The sequence below is a fragment of the Gracilinanus agilis genome, chromosome 1 (genome assembly GCF_016433145.1).
Source record: "Gracilinanus agilis isolate LMUSP501 chromosome 1, AgileGrace, whole genome shotgun sequence".
Classification (NCBI taxonomy): Eukaryota; Metazoa; Chordata; class Mammalia; order Didelphimorphia; family Didelphidae; genus Gracilinanus; species Gracilinanus agilis.
The window spans coordinates 772,434,839-772,447,973 of NC_058130.1; the positions used below are offsets into that span (position 1 = coordinate 772,434,839).

Here is a 13,135-nt window from a genome sequence, read left to right on the forward strand (position 1 = left end):
TAATCTCTCTTTGCTCCTGCATTTCAGTCCTACACCACCCCCTGCCTGCTGGAGAGCTCCACCTGGAGCTCATTAGCATCTCACACTCAGTACATCCAAAAGTGAACTCATTATCTTCTCCCCTTTCCCAGCCCTCCTACCCTCATGCCTAGCTTTCCTCTGAAATTTTCAATTTCTATTTTTAATCACCCAGTTTTGCAACCTTGGAGTCTTTATTCTCTCTTCTGTAACCCTAAGCCCACCCCCAGCTCCATTTTTAATCAGTAGCCAAGACTTGTCAATTCTAGCCCATGCCCTCTCACACATCAGTCTCTTCTCCATTGGAACGACCACTAACTTCATTCAGGACCTTATCCCATTATTCCATCTGGACAATAATCCAGCCCTGTTTGGTCTTCCACATTTTATGCTCTCCCCTCCCTAATCTACTCTCCACGCAGTCGACAAAGTAATCATTCTGTCTATGTCAGACTCCTCAACATTACATTTAAGCCCCATCCTCCCTTTCCAGACTTGTTTCCTACCACTTCCCTCATGTATCTACAATCCAGCGACACTGTCCTAATGGGGCAATCCACTGCTTTGCCACAAGCTGCACCTGTCCCTCTTCAGCTCCATTTTCCCCAATCTTTCTTTCCTTTGGGGCTCAGGTTCCATTACTCAGTGCCTTGTCCTCTTTCCTTCCTCAAATGACCTTGCATTTCCTTATGTGTGCACATTGTACCCTTCCAAAGGACAGCGGCCTCATAGCCCTAACAACCAGCACCACACCTTGCAAATACTACATGCTTAATTTCAAGAGTAAAACAGGGCACAGAAGAGGCTTTGAGAAGAGAATCTGGAGTTAGGATGGAGGCCAGGGGTTTATACCCAATAACAAAATGGCTTTTCAAACTCATATATCTCAGAGAAACCAAGATGGTGGAGTAGCGGGAAGCAATTCAACAAGTTTTTTTCTCCCCCTAAAACTCTTCCAAACAGATCCAGAAAATGCACCTGACAGAATCCCAATAGGAGAATCCAAGACAAAATGATAGTGAGTCATTTTTCCAACTCATATCAGCATCATGGGGACAGGGAGGGAGATCTGTGGACACTGAGTCCAGCCAGGAGCCTGCCACGAAGAGCACTCTAGCATCTAGGGACAGGTGCTGGCTATGCTCCTAAGCAAAAAGAGGTCCCAGATCCATGCCACATATCCCTGCAGAATGTGGGAACTGGCGTCAACTGGCAGCTTTGCTCCCCACTAACCAATTCTGGAACACAAATGCAGAGTAGACTAAGGAGGGGACCCGAGTCCAAGATGTTTCCAGCTAAGCAGTGGCAGTAGGCCTGAGACTGTATACCAAGAAGGGGCAAGTTCAGAAGTACATAATAGTGACCTATCTTTGATCCCTGCTCCAGGAGTGGAGCAAAGTTTCTTTTCCAGCTTCTAGCCTAATCTGAAGCCTGCAGAGGAATACTCAGGGCAGCAATCTCAGAATTGAGGGAAGTCTAAAATTTTGTTAGTCTGAATCAGTAACCCTCCCCAGCTGGAGGACCAGAGGCTGAGTCCAGTAGCTTACTACTGTTGTTCAGACCCAAACCTAGGTCAGGAAATTATAGAGTTTAGATCAGGAAGGCTGCAATCAGACTTTGTCCTGGATCAGACCACTATGGGAGCATTGAAAGCTTGTAGGTCTCCAGACTGAAATGCAGAATAACATAACACTTAATATGCTCAAGAAAGCATAGACCTTTCTTCCAGAAATGTGGCAAGGCCCACCACTAAGATCAAGTCTAAAATTAGGAAGTAGTTTGGAAGAATAGGCAAACAAAAAAAGAATCCTACCATTAAAGACTGTTACATTGACAGGGACATAAATAAATACAGAAGGAAAGAATAACTCCAAACTATCACAAGCAAAGCCTCAAAGAAAAACACAGCTTGGGCCCAAATTCAAATAGAATTCTTAGAAAAGATAAAGCAAGAGATAAAAATGCTTTAATCACTGAAATGAGAGTGCTACAGGAAAAATTTGAAAACTAAATTAGAACCATGGAAGAAAGAATTAGAAAGGGAATTAAAACAGCATGGCACAAAAAGGTAGAAAACCTTACCCTAGCAACAACTTCTCTGAAAATCAGAATGGACCAAATAGAAGCCAATGATTTCTTATGTCAATAAGAAATATTTTTTAAATCAAATGACTAATAAAATAGAAGAAAAATGGTAGGTATCTTATAGCAAAAAAAAGACTGAGTGAAGAGAAAATTTAAGAGTCACTGGACAACCTGAAAGCCGTGACCAAAAAGAGTCATATCCTGTTGCTCAGATTTCTTAGAACTAGAGGGCAAAGTAGAAATAGAAAGAATCCATTGGTCATCTTCTGGAAGAAACCCCAAAATGAAAACTCTTAGAAACATTATGACCCAAATCCAAAGCTTTAAGATTAAAGAAAAAATACTTCAAGCTGCCAGAAAGAATTCAAGTACCAAGAAGCCACAATCAGGATTACACATGATTTCATAACCACCAGTATAATGGAGCAAAGAGTTTGAAATAGGATATTCCAGAAGGCAAAGTGCATATATGGGCTTATAGCCAAGAATAATTTACCCAGCAAAACTGAGTCTAATGCTACAGGGGAGGGGGGAGAGAGGGAGGGAGGGAGGAAAGAAGGAAGGAAGGAGGGAGAGAGGGAGGAAAGAAAGNCTAAATTCAATAGCCTTTTCTTAGTCATCCCTGATCTCTCTGTAGCATTTAACACTATTATTGACCATGCCCTTTTCCTCCTCACCTGGGTTTTTGCAGCATTGCTTTTTCCTGGTTCCCCTCCTACCTCTCCGATTGTTTCTTCTCAGTTTCCTTAGCTATATCATCAGCCATATTCCTGCTGCCTCTGCATGGATATACTTCCAGGTTCTACTTTATTCTCTTTTTTCTCTCTCCAGTAATTATCTTCTCAATACAGCTGATTCCTACATTTACATACCCAGCTCTCATCTCTTTCTTGTGTTCTAGGTCAATACCATCAATATCCCCTAAAAGGTATCTCAAACTCTTTGTGTTAGAAGGAAGGAAGGAAAGAAGGAAGAAATAAAGGAAGGAGAGAAGGGAGAAAGGGAGGAAAGAAGGAAGGAAGGAAGGAAGGAAGGAAGGAAGGAAGGAAGGAAGGAAGGAAAAGAGAAAGAGAGAAAGAGAAAGAAAGTCTAGAGGGATGCCTCTAAATTGGGGAAGTTATGATACATATGTGATAGAATACTATTGTGCTGTAAGAAATGATGTAAGGGGGTGGTTTCAGAAAAATCTTTGAAGATTTGTTATGAACTGAAGCAGAGTGAAATGAGAAGAAACAGAGGACAATTTAATAATGACAACAATATAGTAAAGATAACACTCTGAAAGAATTAGGAACTGTGATCAGTATAATGATGGACAACAATTCCAGAGGACTAATAAGAAAGCCTGCTGCCTGCTTCCAGGTAGAAATAATGGACCCAAGAGGATGGCCAAGATTTTTTTTTGGATGTAGCCAATGCAGAAATTTATTGTGCATAATGTCACATCTCTGCAACAAGGATTTTATTTTTCTTTCATTCTCAATTAGTGAAGGGAAAAAGGTGGGGGAGTTGGAGTAGGAGGGAGGAAAGATAGATTTTTACTGATTGAAAAAATTAAGTTACTTCTCATTAAGAAATAAATTCATCTCTCTCCACAACTCTAGTTTTATCCCACCTTCCCACCAAATCAAATGAGGAGTATCTTGTTTCAATACATATCTATACCCTGAGTACCAAAGACTTGCTTCCCCTCTCAAGAGCACAGGCAGGAGGGAGCTATGGACATAGCAGTCAGTGCCATGCCAAGCTGTGAAGCATGTATGACTACCACAATAAATTAGATGGGCCCCTTAGTGACTCACAGTCCCTGATAGAGGATGCAGCCGGCCAGAACGTGAGGGTATCGTTGGCAGGTTTGCAGAATGAGAGCAGCTTTTAGTAAGAGGAGAGGTTCCACCTGTGGAAAATAGTCAGAAGATAGACAACACATTAAGGAGGACAAGATGGAGGAGGAATGGACAATCCTAAATTTAACTCTAGAAAAGCTGAGCACGCTACATGGTGAGATCTGAGTCAACCACCTGGCCTGGCATATCTTTCCAGTGGTATGGACAGGCTTGGTAGCTGGAAGAGATGACAAATTGCCCTCCAAGCTGTCCCTGATGCAGAGTAAATGAGGACATCTGGATGGGGGGACTCTCTGCCAAGGTAGCTAGAATTGCCCTTCGGCAGAGAGTGGGAGGAAGTGGTTTCTGATGCTAGTACTGGTGCTAAAAAAGGCCTAAGGCCCCACCCACCCACCCCAATACAATTAGTGCCAGCAAATATCCATCAATCCCACTCTACCACCTTCCTCCACAAGCACTCCAGCTGCTCTCCTTGTCTGGTTTCCCTAAGACTACCTTACAACACAATAGAAAAACAAAACCCCAGGCCCCGGACCTGCCAGACCTTCTGCACACTCTCTAGAAACACAGAAACATCTCCTTCTCTGGTGAGGATGCTAAAACTGTCAGAAACTTTCTATAATACCTGACAAACAAACTCTTGGCCATCTCCCTTTTCAGTGACAGTGTCCTAGAAATGTTAATTTGTTGGTGCTATATAAATAAGCCAATATCTTGGGTTTGATCCCCTTTTTTGCCCTACCACTACTAAAGGCATCTCTCAAGTCCAAGAGGGCATTCTGTTAAAAAAAAAAAGACTAAGTGGACTTGTGAGTTGGGCTCTGTGTAAACCCATCTTCAAGGCTGGAGAACTGACTGAAGGCAACGGACCAATCAGGAAGCTTTTACTCAGCATCCACTGTGCCAAGCACTGGAAGGCATCACCATCACACTTCTAGATACCAGGCCCTCAACCTGGAGAAGCACAGAAGCCACTAACAGAGAGAGCAGTCACAAGGACATCAATCTTCTCTTCTGGCCACCTTCAAGGACTTCAGTTTTCAAAGAGAAAATAACCCCCTTTGTTTCCCTTGGGTGCCTTCCTAAAGGACATGATGTTCACCATTATCCAAAATACCAATAAGCAGAGTGTAGGAGCCCAGGCCAGCTGCCTTCCCAGCCCACATCTTACCCACTCTCTCCCCACAGCAAAGAGAATGTCTCCAATTCAAAAGCAGGGGCTTTGCAACCTCCCTCTCCCACCTCAATCTGCAGTCTTGCCTTCACTCTCCCCAGTTGTGGCCAAAACTTATATCAGCTCTAAGTAGCCCAAGAGTGGGTGATTCTGACCACCAAATCCAACACCCCTAATGAGATAGGAGCAGAAAAAACAAGATAAGGCCCATGACTGGAGCACACGTTGGGAGAGACCTTTAGTCTTAGATCTTCTCAACATCCCACATATAGATCATTACTTCTCTGTAAAACAGGCAGCTAGGAGGCAAAAGGAATAAAGTGCTGGACTTGGGAGTCAGAATGACCTGGGTTTAAATTCAGCCTTGGACATTTCCCAGCTGTGGGACGCTGGACAAGTCACTTAACCTCTATTTGTCTCAATTTTCTCTTCTATAAAATGGGGATGATTATACTAGCTATATCTCAGGGCTATTGTGGGAATCCAGTGATGGTAACATCTGTAAAATGTCTTGCCAACCATAAAGCATTAGAGAAAATGCTAGTTACTCTTATTAAAAAGAGAAAAGTCAGACTTAATGGCTTCTAAAGTCCCTTCCAGCTCTCAAATCTGAAATCTGGAGACATTATTGCCTTAGAGAACTGCCAGAAACTCAAGAAGATCACAGAGAGTAGGTATCAAGGACAGATTAGAACCCAGACCTTCCTGTTTGGAGACCATGACTCTATCCAGTTGGCCATGTTGCTTCTTTATAGTGTACAGTGCAAAATCATATAGATTATATTATATAGTGCAATATCATATATGTGTGTAAGTATGTATATATGGGCCTGGATATTTTCCAAGACCCACGGAAGGGTGAAACTGAGGATCTAAGCTAACACCTGCTTAACCCCAGAAATATGTGCTCTCTCTCCCTGCTCCTGCTCCTTGGCCTGGCACTCCTAAAACTCTGCTCCCCACCAAAAAAAAAAAAAAAAAAAAAGACTCTAAAAAGTGAAAATGAAATCAGAAACTGCCTCAGGTAGATGCCTTCACTTCCTGGTTGACCTCGGATAACTGAAACCATGGAAAGCCAAACTATAGATAAGGGAGTCCTGCTATATATGCACATGTGTATATGTGTGTGTGTGTGTGTGTGTGTGTGTGTGTGTGTGTATACACACTAATTCCATTTTTAAAAATAGGCTGGAGAAGCAATAATAAAGGGCAAAAGGAGAAGGTTACCTTAGTTTTGTCCAAGTTCCAAAGAGAATTGAATATTTTGTGCAGCTCGTTGGTATTTTTTAGAATAGAGTTGATGAAACTATCCCATTCTTTGTTGAGCTCTTCCTGAGGATGATTCTACAGTGGGAAAGATTAGCAGTAAATTCATTACACCTGAAACAGCCTCTTGGGCCAGGGTCATTCATCCCCAGCTCTGCTCTCCCTGGGAGTGGGGAAGGCCCCTTTACTGCACACTCTCTTTTCAGCAGTGGAGCCCAAGGCCCTGGGGGATTGGGATGCTCTCCTCCACAGACCTGAGGCCAGCTGCCACCGCCAGTTGCACAGGCCTGGAAGCTAAGAGCTAAACACAAACACCTGCTTTCTAACCAGCAGAATGAGGAGGCTGAGCAAAAGGGAAGACAACGGGACTGATCACCATAGCCTTTGACTGCAACCATGGGTGCTCAGGGAGAACTCTGTCACCCACCCAGATGGCAGATGCTAACAGTTCCAGAAGGAAAAGGATATTCCTATAAATGGGATCAAAGAGCAGCCTCAGAGTTACTGGGGTGTCCTGGTAACATCTGCCTTCCAAAAGGGGCCCCACAGATGAAGCAGTGTAGTCTAATCTGTATCCACATACCTTGTAAGCCAGAGAAATGGGTCCATTATAAAAACTAAAAAGTCCAATCAGCTGATCCAGGAATTCCTTGCATCTGACATCGGGGAAGTCTATAGTGCAGCCCAGCACCTTCAGAACACAGAGGGATACCAAAAAACTACAGCTGAGGCCACCCTCCCTCTCACTGGGGCATTAAAAACATCACCATGGCCGGGAATCACCACCCTACCCAGGCTCTTCAATGAGCCTTGGATTCCTCCTATCCCTCTTCATCATAATGCCTGTTGACTCCCACTCTACCACCTTCCCTGGCTTCTTCTGTTCCAGTTTATGTCCTTATCCCACAGGACCAAGCTCAACAAATGACCCTCCTCCAGGAAGCCTCTCCTATAAAATCCACTGATATTTCTCTTTGCTGAAAGTCTATCATACTGGTGGGGGCAACTAGGTAGCTCGGTGGTCTGAGCCAGGCCTAGAGATGGGAATTCAAATATGGCCTAAGCTACTTCCTGGGCAAGTCACTTGACCCCCACTGCTTAGCCCTTACTGCTCTTCTGCTTTGGAACCAATACTCAGTTTTGATTCTAAGACGGAAGGTGAGGATCTAAAAGGGAAAAGTCCATCATATTAACTGTATCATATGATACATCCCATTAGACCAAGAGCTCCTTGAAGGCAGGTCTGTTTTTTGCCCTTTTCGTATCCCCCAGGGCTTGCCACAGTGCCTGGCACACAGCATGTGCTTCATTAATGTTTACTGGCTGACTGACATTTTGGAACCTGATTGTATCCTATTTAGCCCTTTCTTATACAGTACTTGGAATATTTCTAGTTCTTCCATGTATGAATTTCTCACGTCCCTAAGTAGAGCACGAGCTTCCTGCACAGGGGGCCCTACAGTGCTGAGTCCCGTGGTGGTTCCATGGAAGCCATTCAATGAATACTTGCTGAACTGAATAAACTACTTGTCCTCCTTCTCTAGAAATAGTCTTGAGGTGCTCCACTGCACTAACATGTAGACTACCCTTGAAATGAGAGACAGATATAAAGCAAATGGCTATGTGACCCTGGCCCAGTTGTTTGGCCTCCGGACCCCTCAGTAGCTTTATCCTTGCCATTAGGCAACTCAACTAGTTTAAAAGTCTTAAGATTCTGGGCAACTAGGGAGAACAATGGATAGAGCCCAGCCTGGAGGTCTTGGGATCAAATTTGGCCTCAGACACTTCCTAGCTATGTGTCCCTGGCAAGTCACTTAACCCCAAATGCCTAGCTCTTACATCTTTTCTGCTTTAGAATCAATACATTCTAAGACAGAAGGTGAAGGCTTAAAAATAAAGTCTTACTACCTAAGAAGGCACATATCTAAATTGCTTTTTGGAAAAGAAAATGGCTTTAGTTTTGTGTTCCCTAAAACTCAAGGAATTATATACATCTAAAGGCATTCTGGTTTCTAGGTCACCCTGCCCATAATCCTGATGAACCAATATAATTATGAAGGCAAAAGCTCAATTTGTAAATCAGACTAAATGGAGGTCCTGGCTATAGGGCAAAAGACTCCAATGTCCTCTGGTTAGAAACAAGCTTTAGGAAGTGTCTGGCTGCAGACAAGGGAAGAAGATGACTGTTCTTACAAGCAATGAATAACATCATGGGCTCAGGGACTTTTTGACTAAAGAACTGATACTGTCTAATTGGTTTTGTGTGAAACCAATCTTTTTTATTATTATTATTTTTTAAACCCTTACTTTTTGACCTAGTAACAACTCAAGAAGGCAAAGGCTAGGCAAATGAGGTTAAGTGACTTGCCTAAGGTCACACAGCCAGGAAGTGTCTGAGGCCGATTTGGAACCCAGGTCCTCCTGACTCCAAACCTGGCTCTCTATCTATTGTGCTTCCTAGCTGCCCCCAAACTAATCTTTTTTTTTAAAATAGCTCTCTATTAAGAAACCAGGAAGACCAGAGTGTAAGTTCTGCCTCTGACACTCCCTGACTGTATGGCTCTCAGGAAGTCACTTCACCTCTGAGGCTCTGGGCAACTCCCTAAGACTCCAAGTTCAGAGAAGTTCCCTACCCCAGTGAAATCCAGGGCCTATTCCTATCTCATAATAAATACATAATTTTAAACTTACCCAAAGGTAATCTCCATCTACCTTTATGGCAAATTTCAATTTCCTTAGGCGAATAAGACTGGGAGGAGATCCAGAAATTTCAAAAATACAGCGGACAACTCCAGCAATCTGTCCACAGAGTAACTCCTGTTGATCAAGGGCAGTCTGTGGGAAAGGAGTGAATTCCAGAGAAGAAGTTGAAATCCTGCCCCTCTTGCCTGGACACTGAAGGGTCACTCACTATGTGGATGGTTGAACAATAGAAAATATCGACTGGGTGAGCCTGCCCACATTCTGTACCATGGAAGGGGGAAGGGAATAAGCAGGCCAGGCACTGAGCATGAGTACATGCAGAAAAACCCTCACCTTTTATGGCAAAGTATCAACCTTCTCTAAGGACCAAGAGGCCAGAATGGCACAAATTAAAGGGTTTAATCCCAGGACCAAGATGAGGACATTGTCCAAGTCTTGGTTATCACATTAGTTGACACTAATGTCTACTTTGCTAAGTATGAATGCAGTGAGGACAGCAGGGATGGTTGCAGGAGGACAAAATAATCCAGAGATCTCAAGACTAGAACCAGCAATCTGATGACTAAGGCCTGGGGATAAAGTGCGAGCTTCATGCAGAAAGATTCTATGCTTTAGCTAAACTGTGTGTCTTGCCAAGGAAACAGACTGGGTGCCAGGGACATGGGAGGTACCTTAGAGATCCTTGTGGCCATGCTTGTACATGTTCCAAATAAAACAAAACATTCCCAGATCACATAAGGCTGACTATTATTACTGAACTTTCAAAAAAAGTTATCCTGTGGGAACAGCAGGTGTTTGACTCCTGAGTAAAGGAGTGGCTTACCTGAGAAGGGTAGAAATAGCAAATGCCAGCCCTGGTTGGGTCTCCTTCTTCTTTCACCTTTGAACCATCATAAAGGAAAAAATAATTCCACCTAGAGAGACAGAGAGGCAGGATAACAGCATGTTTCTTAGCATCTGATGAGGCCGCCATTTTTAAGATAGTTTCCCATCTCCATCTAGTCCCTGGAAGGTTCATGATTCAATGTCAGTGAATCTTTCCGACTCTGGAGGAAAAGCACAAAACTAGTGCCCAAGTGCCAGAGGGTTAACCTAAAAAGATGCCTCTACCCATTGTGAATCATGTGTCCAGAAAAGAATGAGAGTAAGCGAAAGGAGAAATAAAGTGCTCACAATGACAAATTATATTTGAAACAACGAGCCTTCACTTTTCAACCACACAATTCACCACTTTCTCTTGATAACTCAGTTCCTGCAGCACTAAGAGGAAGTTGGGGGCAGTGGATAATGTTAACACAGTGGAAGCCAGGATAGTGCGAAAGACATCCAATGGAGCCAGAAGAGCCCTGGGAACCCAGACTCATAGATCTGCAGCTGGAAGGGCCTTCATGGTCCTCTAGTCCAACACCCTCCTTTTCCAGATGGAGAGGCCACGTCAGGTCCAGAGGGGTGGGAGTCACAACAGTAGTAGTACTAGTACTTGCTAGCATTTCTAGAGCTCTTTAAGTTTTTCAAAGCATTTCACAAATATCTCATTTGATCTACAAAATAACCCTGAAAGGTTGGTGTAGTAGTATTTCCACTTTACGGATGAGAAAACTGAGACAGATAGTAGTTAAGGGTCTTGCCCAGAGGCACACTGCTAGAAGTATCTGAGGCCAGGTCTTCCTGACTCCAAGACGGCATTTAAAGTATTTGATAAGTTCACTTTGATTACTAAATTCGATTGCTTTATGTTATATAAAACATCTTGAAAATAAATGGAGGAACTTTATTTCAGGCAGACAGCTGTAGCCTGGCCAGACCTCCATGGATCCAGGGACATTCAGAACATCCCAAACATTTGCCATCCCTCTACAATGATGGAAATGACTTAATTATAACTAACAACAGCTGACATTTATATTATGCCAGAGCACATCCAAAAGAACGATTCCATACAGTCCCACAAACATTTTGTGGGGCCGAGTGAGAGTTAAGTACTTGGGTTGGTCCTTAAGGCAATGGTGGCATCCTCCCAAAGAGATTACTGGTAACAACTTTCACTTTCTGACAGATTTAAAAGGCATCAACTTGCTTGGGAAATGGCCTCCATAGTGGTCCAAAGTATATTGTTAAAAACCCTGACTGGAGTATTGGAGTCAGAAGGCCTGTATTTGAGTTTGGGGGCAGTCACTTATTAGCATTGTGACTCTGGACATGTCATTTCACCTAAGACCATCTCCTTGTTGATTAAGCAAGCACAATATAACCTAACACAGGGCAATGATGAGGAGTAAATGACATAAGAGATGTGAAAACCTCCTAGGTATAAGCTGAAGGAGGCAGGGCTAGACAGCAGTTAAAGGGGTCTGAGCAGGCCTGAAGGCTCAATCTGTATCACCAGTCAGAGAGTGCAGCCAAAAACGATGGGTCTTGGGGTGCATCGGAACAGGCAGACGTTAGAAAAAAAAGGTGCTCATCTCATCCTCCAAGCCTGTCTCTAGAATACTGGAGTGCTATTGGAAACCACAGTTTAGGAATGAGGCTGATAATCTGGAGGGTGTCTAAAGGAGGGCAACAAGAAAGGTGAGGGGTACAACTTAAAAGGGATACAGTAACTGTCTCCAAACAGTCAACCAGCTGCCACCTGCAAAGGGGGTGACCTCTATTCTGACAGGTGCCAAAGGGAAGAACCAGGGTCAAGGACAGAAATTTTCCAGTGAAGGAGTAGCTAGATATCTGAGTGGATTGAGAACCAGGCCAGAGATCCCAGTTTCCAATCTGACCTCAGACAATTCTTAGCTGTGATGACCCTAAATAAGTCACTTAACTCCCATTGCCTAACCCAAACCGATCTTCGGTCTTGGAACCAATACACAGTACTGATTCTAAGATAGAAGATAAGGGTTTTAAAAAAAGAAAAAAAAAGAAGTTGCCCAGAGGGAGGTTGAAGCAGAACATAAGGAAAAATTTCCTGATCATCAAAGCCATCTAAAAGAGGAATGGGAGGCCCCAAAGGTTAGGCAGTGGGATTCCCTTTTTGGACATTTTCAAGAAATGAATGAGTGCATGCCAGTTATGCTGTTCAGGGATGGCTTAGACTAAGGTAGCCTCCTGGATCCCTTCAAAACTTGAGATTCTGTGACTTTATTAAAGCACTTTGAAACTGTATAATATCTGCTGCATTTTTTATTTATCATAAATATATATTATTTATTTAAATATATATTGTTTATTTAAAGGTTTAGCAAACATTTTGTTGAACTGAAGCTAATATTGAATCAGCACCCTCACAAAATGCATTTTAAAAATAAATAACCAGCAGAGCTGTTTCACAACAGACTTCACGTAATTCATAAGTTCGATAGGCTACTCACCAAGAGACTGCTTTGGTCCCTGCTGAAGTAGAGGTGGCCATTTACTTCAGGTTGTCTTACATCTGCCTCATGCTTCCCACCTGAGTTCTCTCCACTAGAAACAGTTCGGCCATCTCTCTTTTCCAGAGGCAACTCTTCTTTGATTTTTCCCAATCCAATGGAAGAAGGCCTGGGAGCGTTTATTTTAGGTGTTTCTAATCACAAAACTGAGCTTGAGTGAAGGTGCCAGATGCCTTCTTCCTTGCAGATCTATGGATCTCTTGAATGTCTCAAGCGAAGGAGATACAGCTTTAAATCTCCTTATCAGGAGATATCCTCAACAAAACAAAGCTTCTACCAAGAAATCCAAGCCTACCAGACAGACTCTAAGGCACCCAGTCCTAATGCATTCCTTCATCCGCTGTACTGGGAAACTTCCAAGGCACTTTTGCCAGGCAAAGTCCTATTGGAGAAGCTCAAGCTTCAGGCTCAGAAGAATCATCCCTTCTCTTCCAGTTCAAAGATGACCGGATACTTCTATTTTCAAAGCTTGAAGCTTCCAGTTCAAACCAGTATTTTAGTCCTAGAATGAATATAATGAATAAAATATTTCAAAGCCCATGCTCCCATCATGTGACCTAACAGGCATCAGCAGATGCGAATGTTTTCAGAGCTTTCTTTGAGGTTTAAGAACTATGATTAAG

The 13,135-nt window shown here is 43.1% G+C and overlaps 1 protein-coding gene across 1 annotated transcript in view; it reads right to left on the reverse strand.

The window, feature by feature from the left end:
• HPS4 (HPS4 biogenesis of lysosomal organelles complex 3 subunit 2) overlaps window positions 1–12,493 on the reverse strand; it is a 28,830-nt gene extending 16,337 nt beyond the window's left edge. The window contains exons 1-6 of the mRNA XM_044658859.1: window positions 12,453–12,493; window positions 9,917–10,007; window positions 9,082–9,225; window positions 6,974–7,081; window positions 6,352–6,468; window positions 3,906–4,000 (exon numbers count right to left, since the gene is read on the reverse strand). Coding sequence (XP_044514794.1) covers window positions 3,906–4,000; window positions 6,352–6,468; window positions 6,974–7,081; window positions 9,082–9,225; window positions 9,917–10,007; window positions 12,453–12,493 — 596 coding nt within the window. The remainder of the gene's footprint in view (window positions 1–3,905; window positions 4,001–6,351; window positions 6,469–6,973; window positions 7,082–9,081; window positions 9,226–9,916; window positions 10,008–12,452) is intronic.
• Window positions 12,494–13,135: the final 642 nt, after the last annotated feature.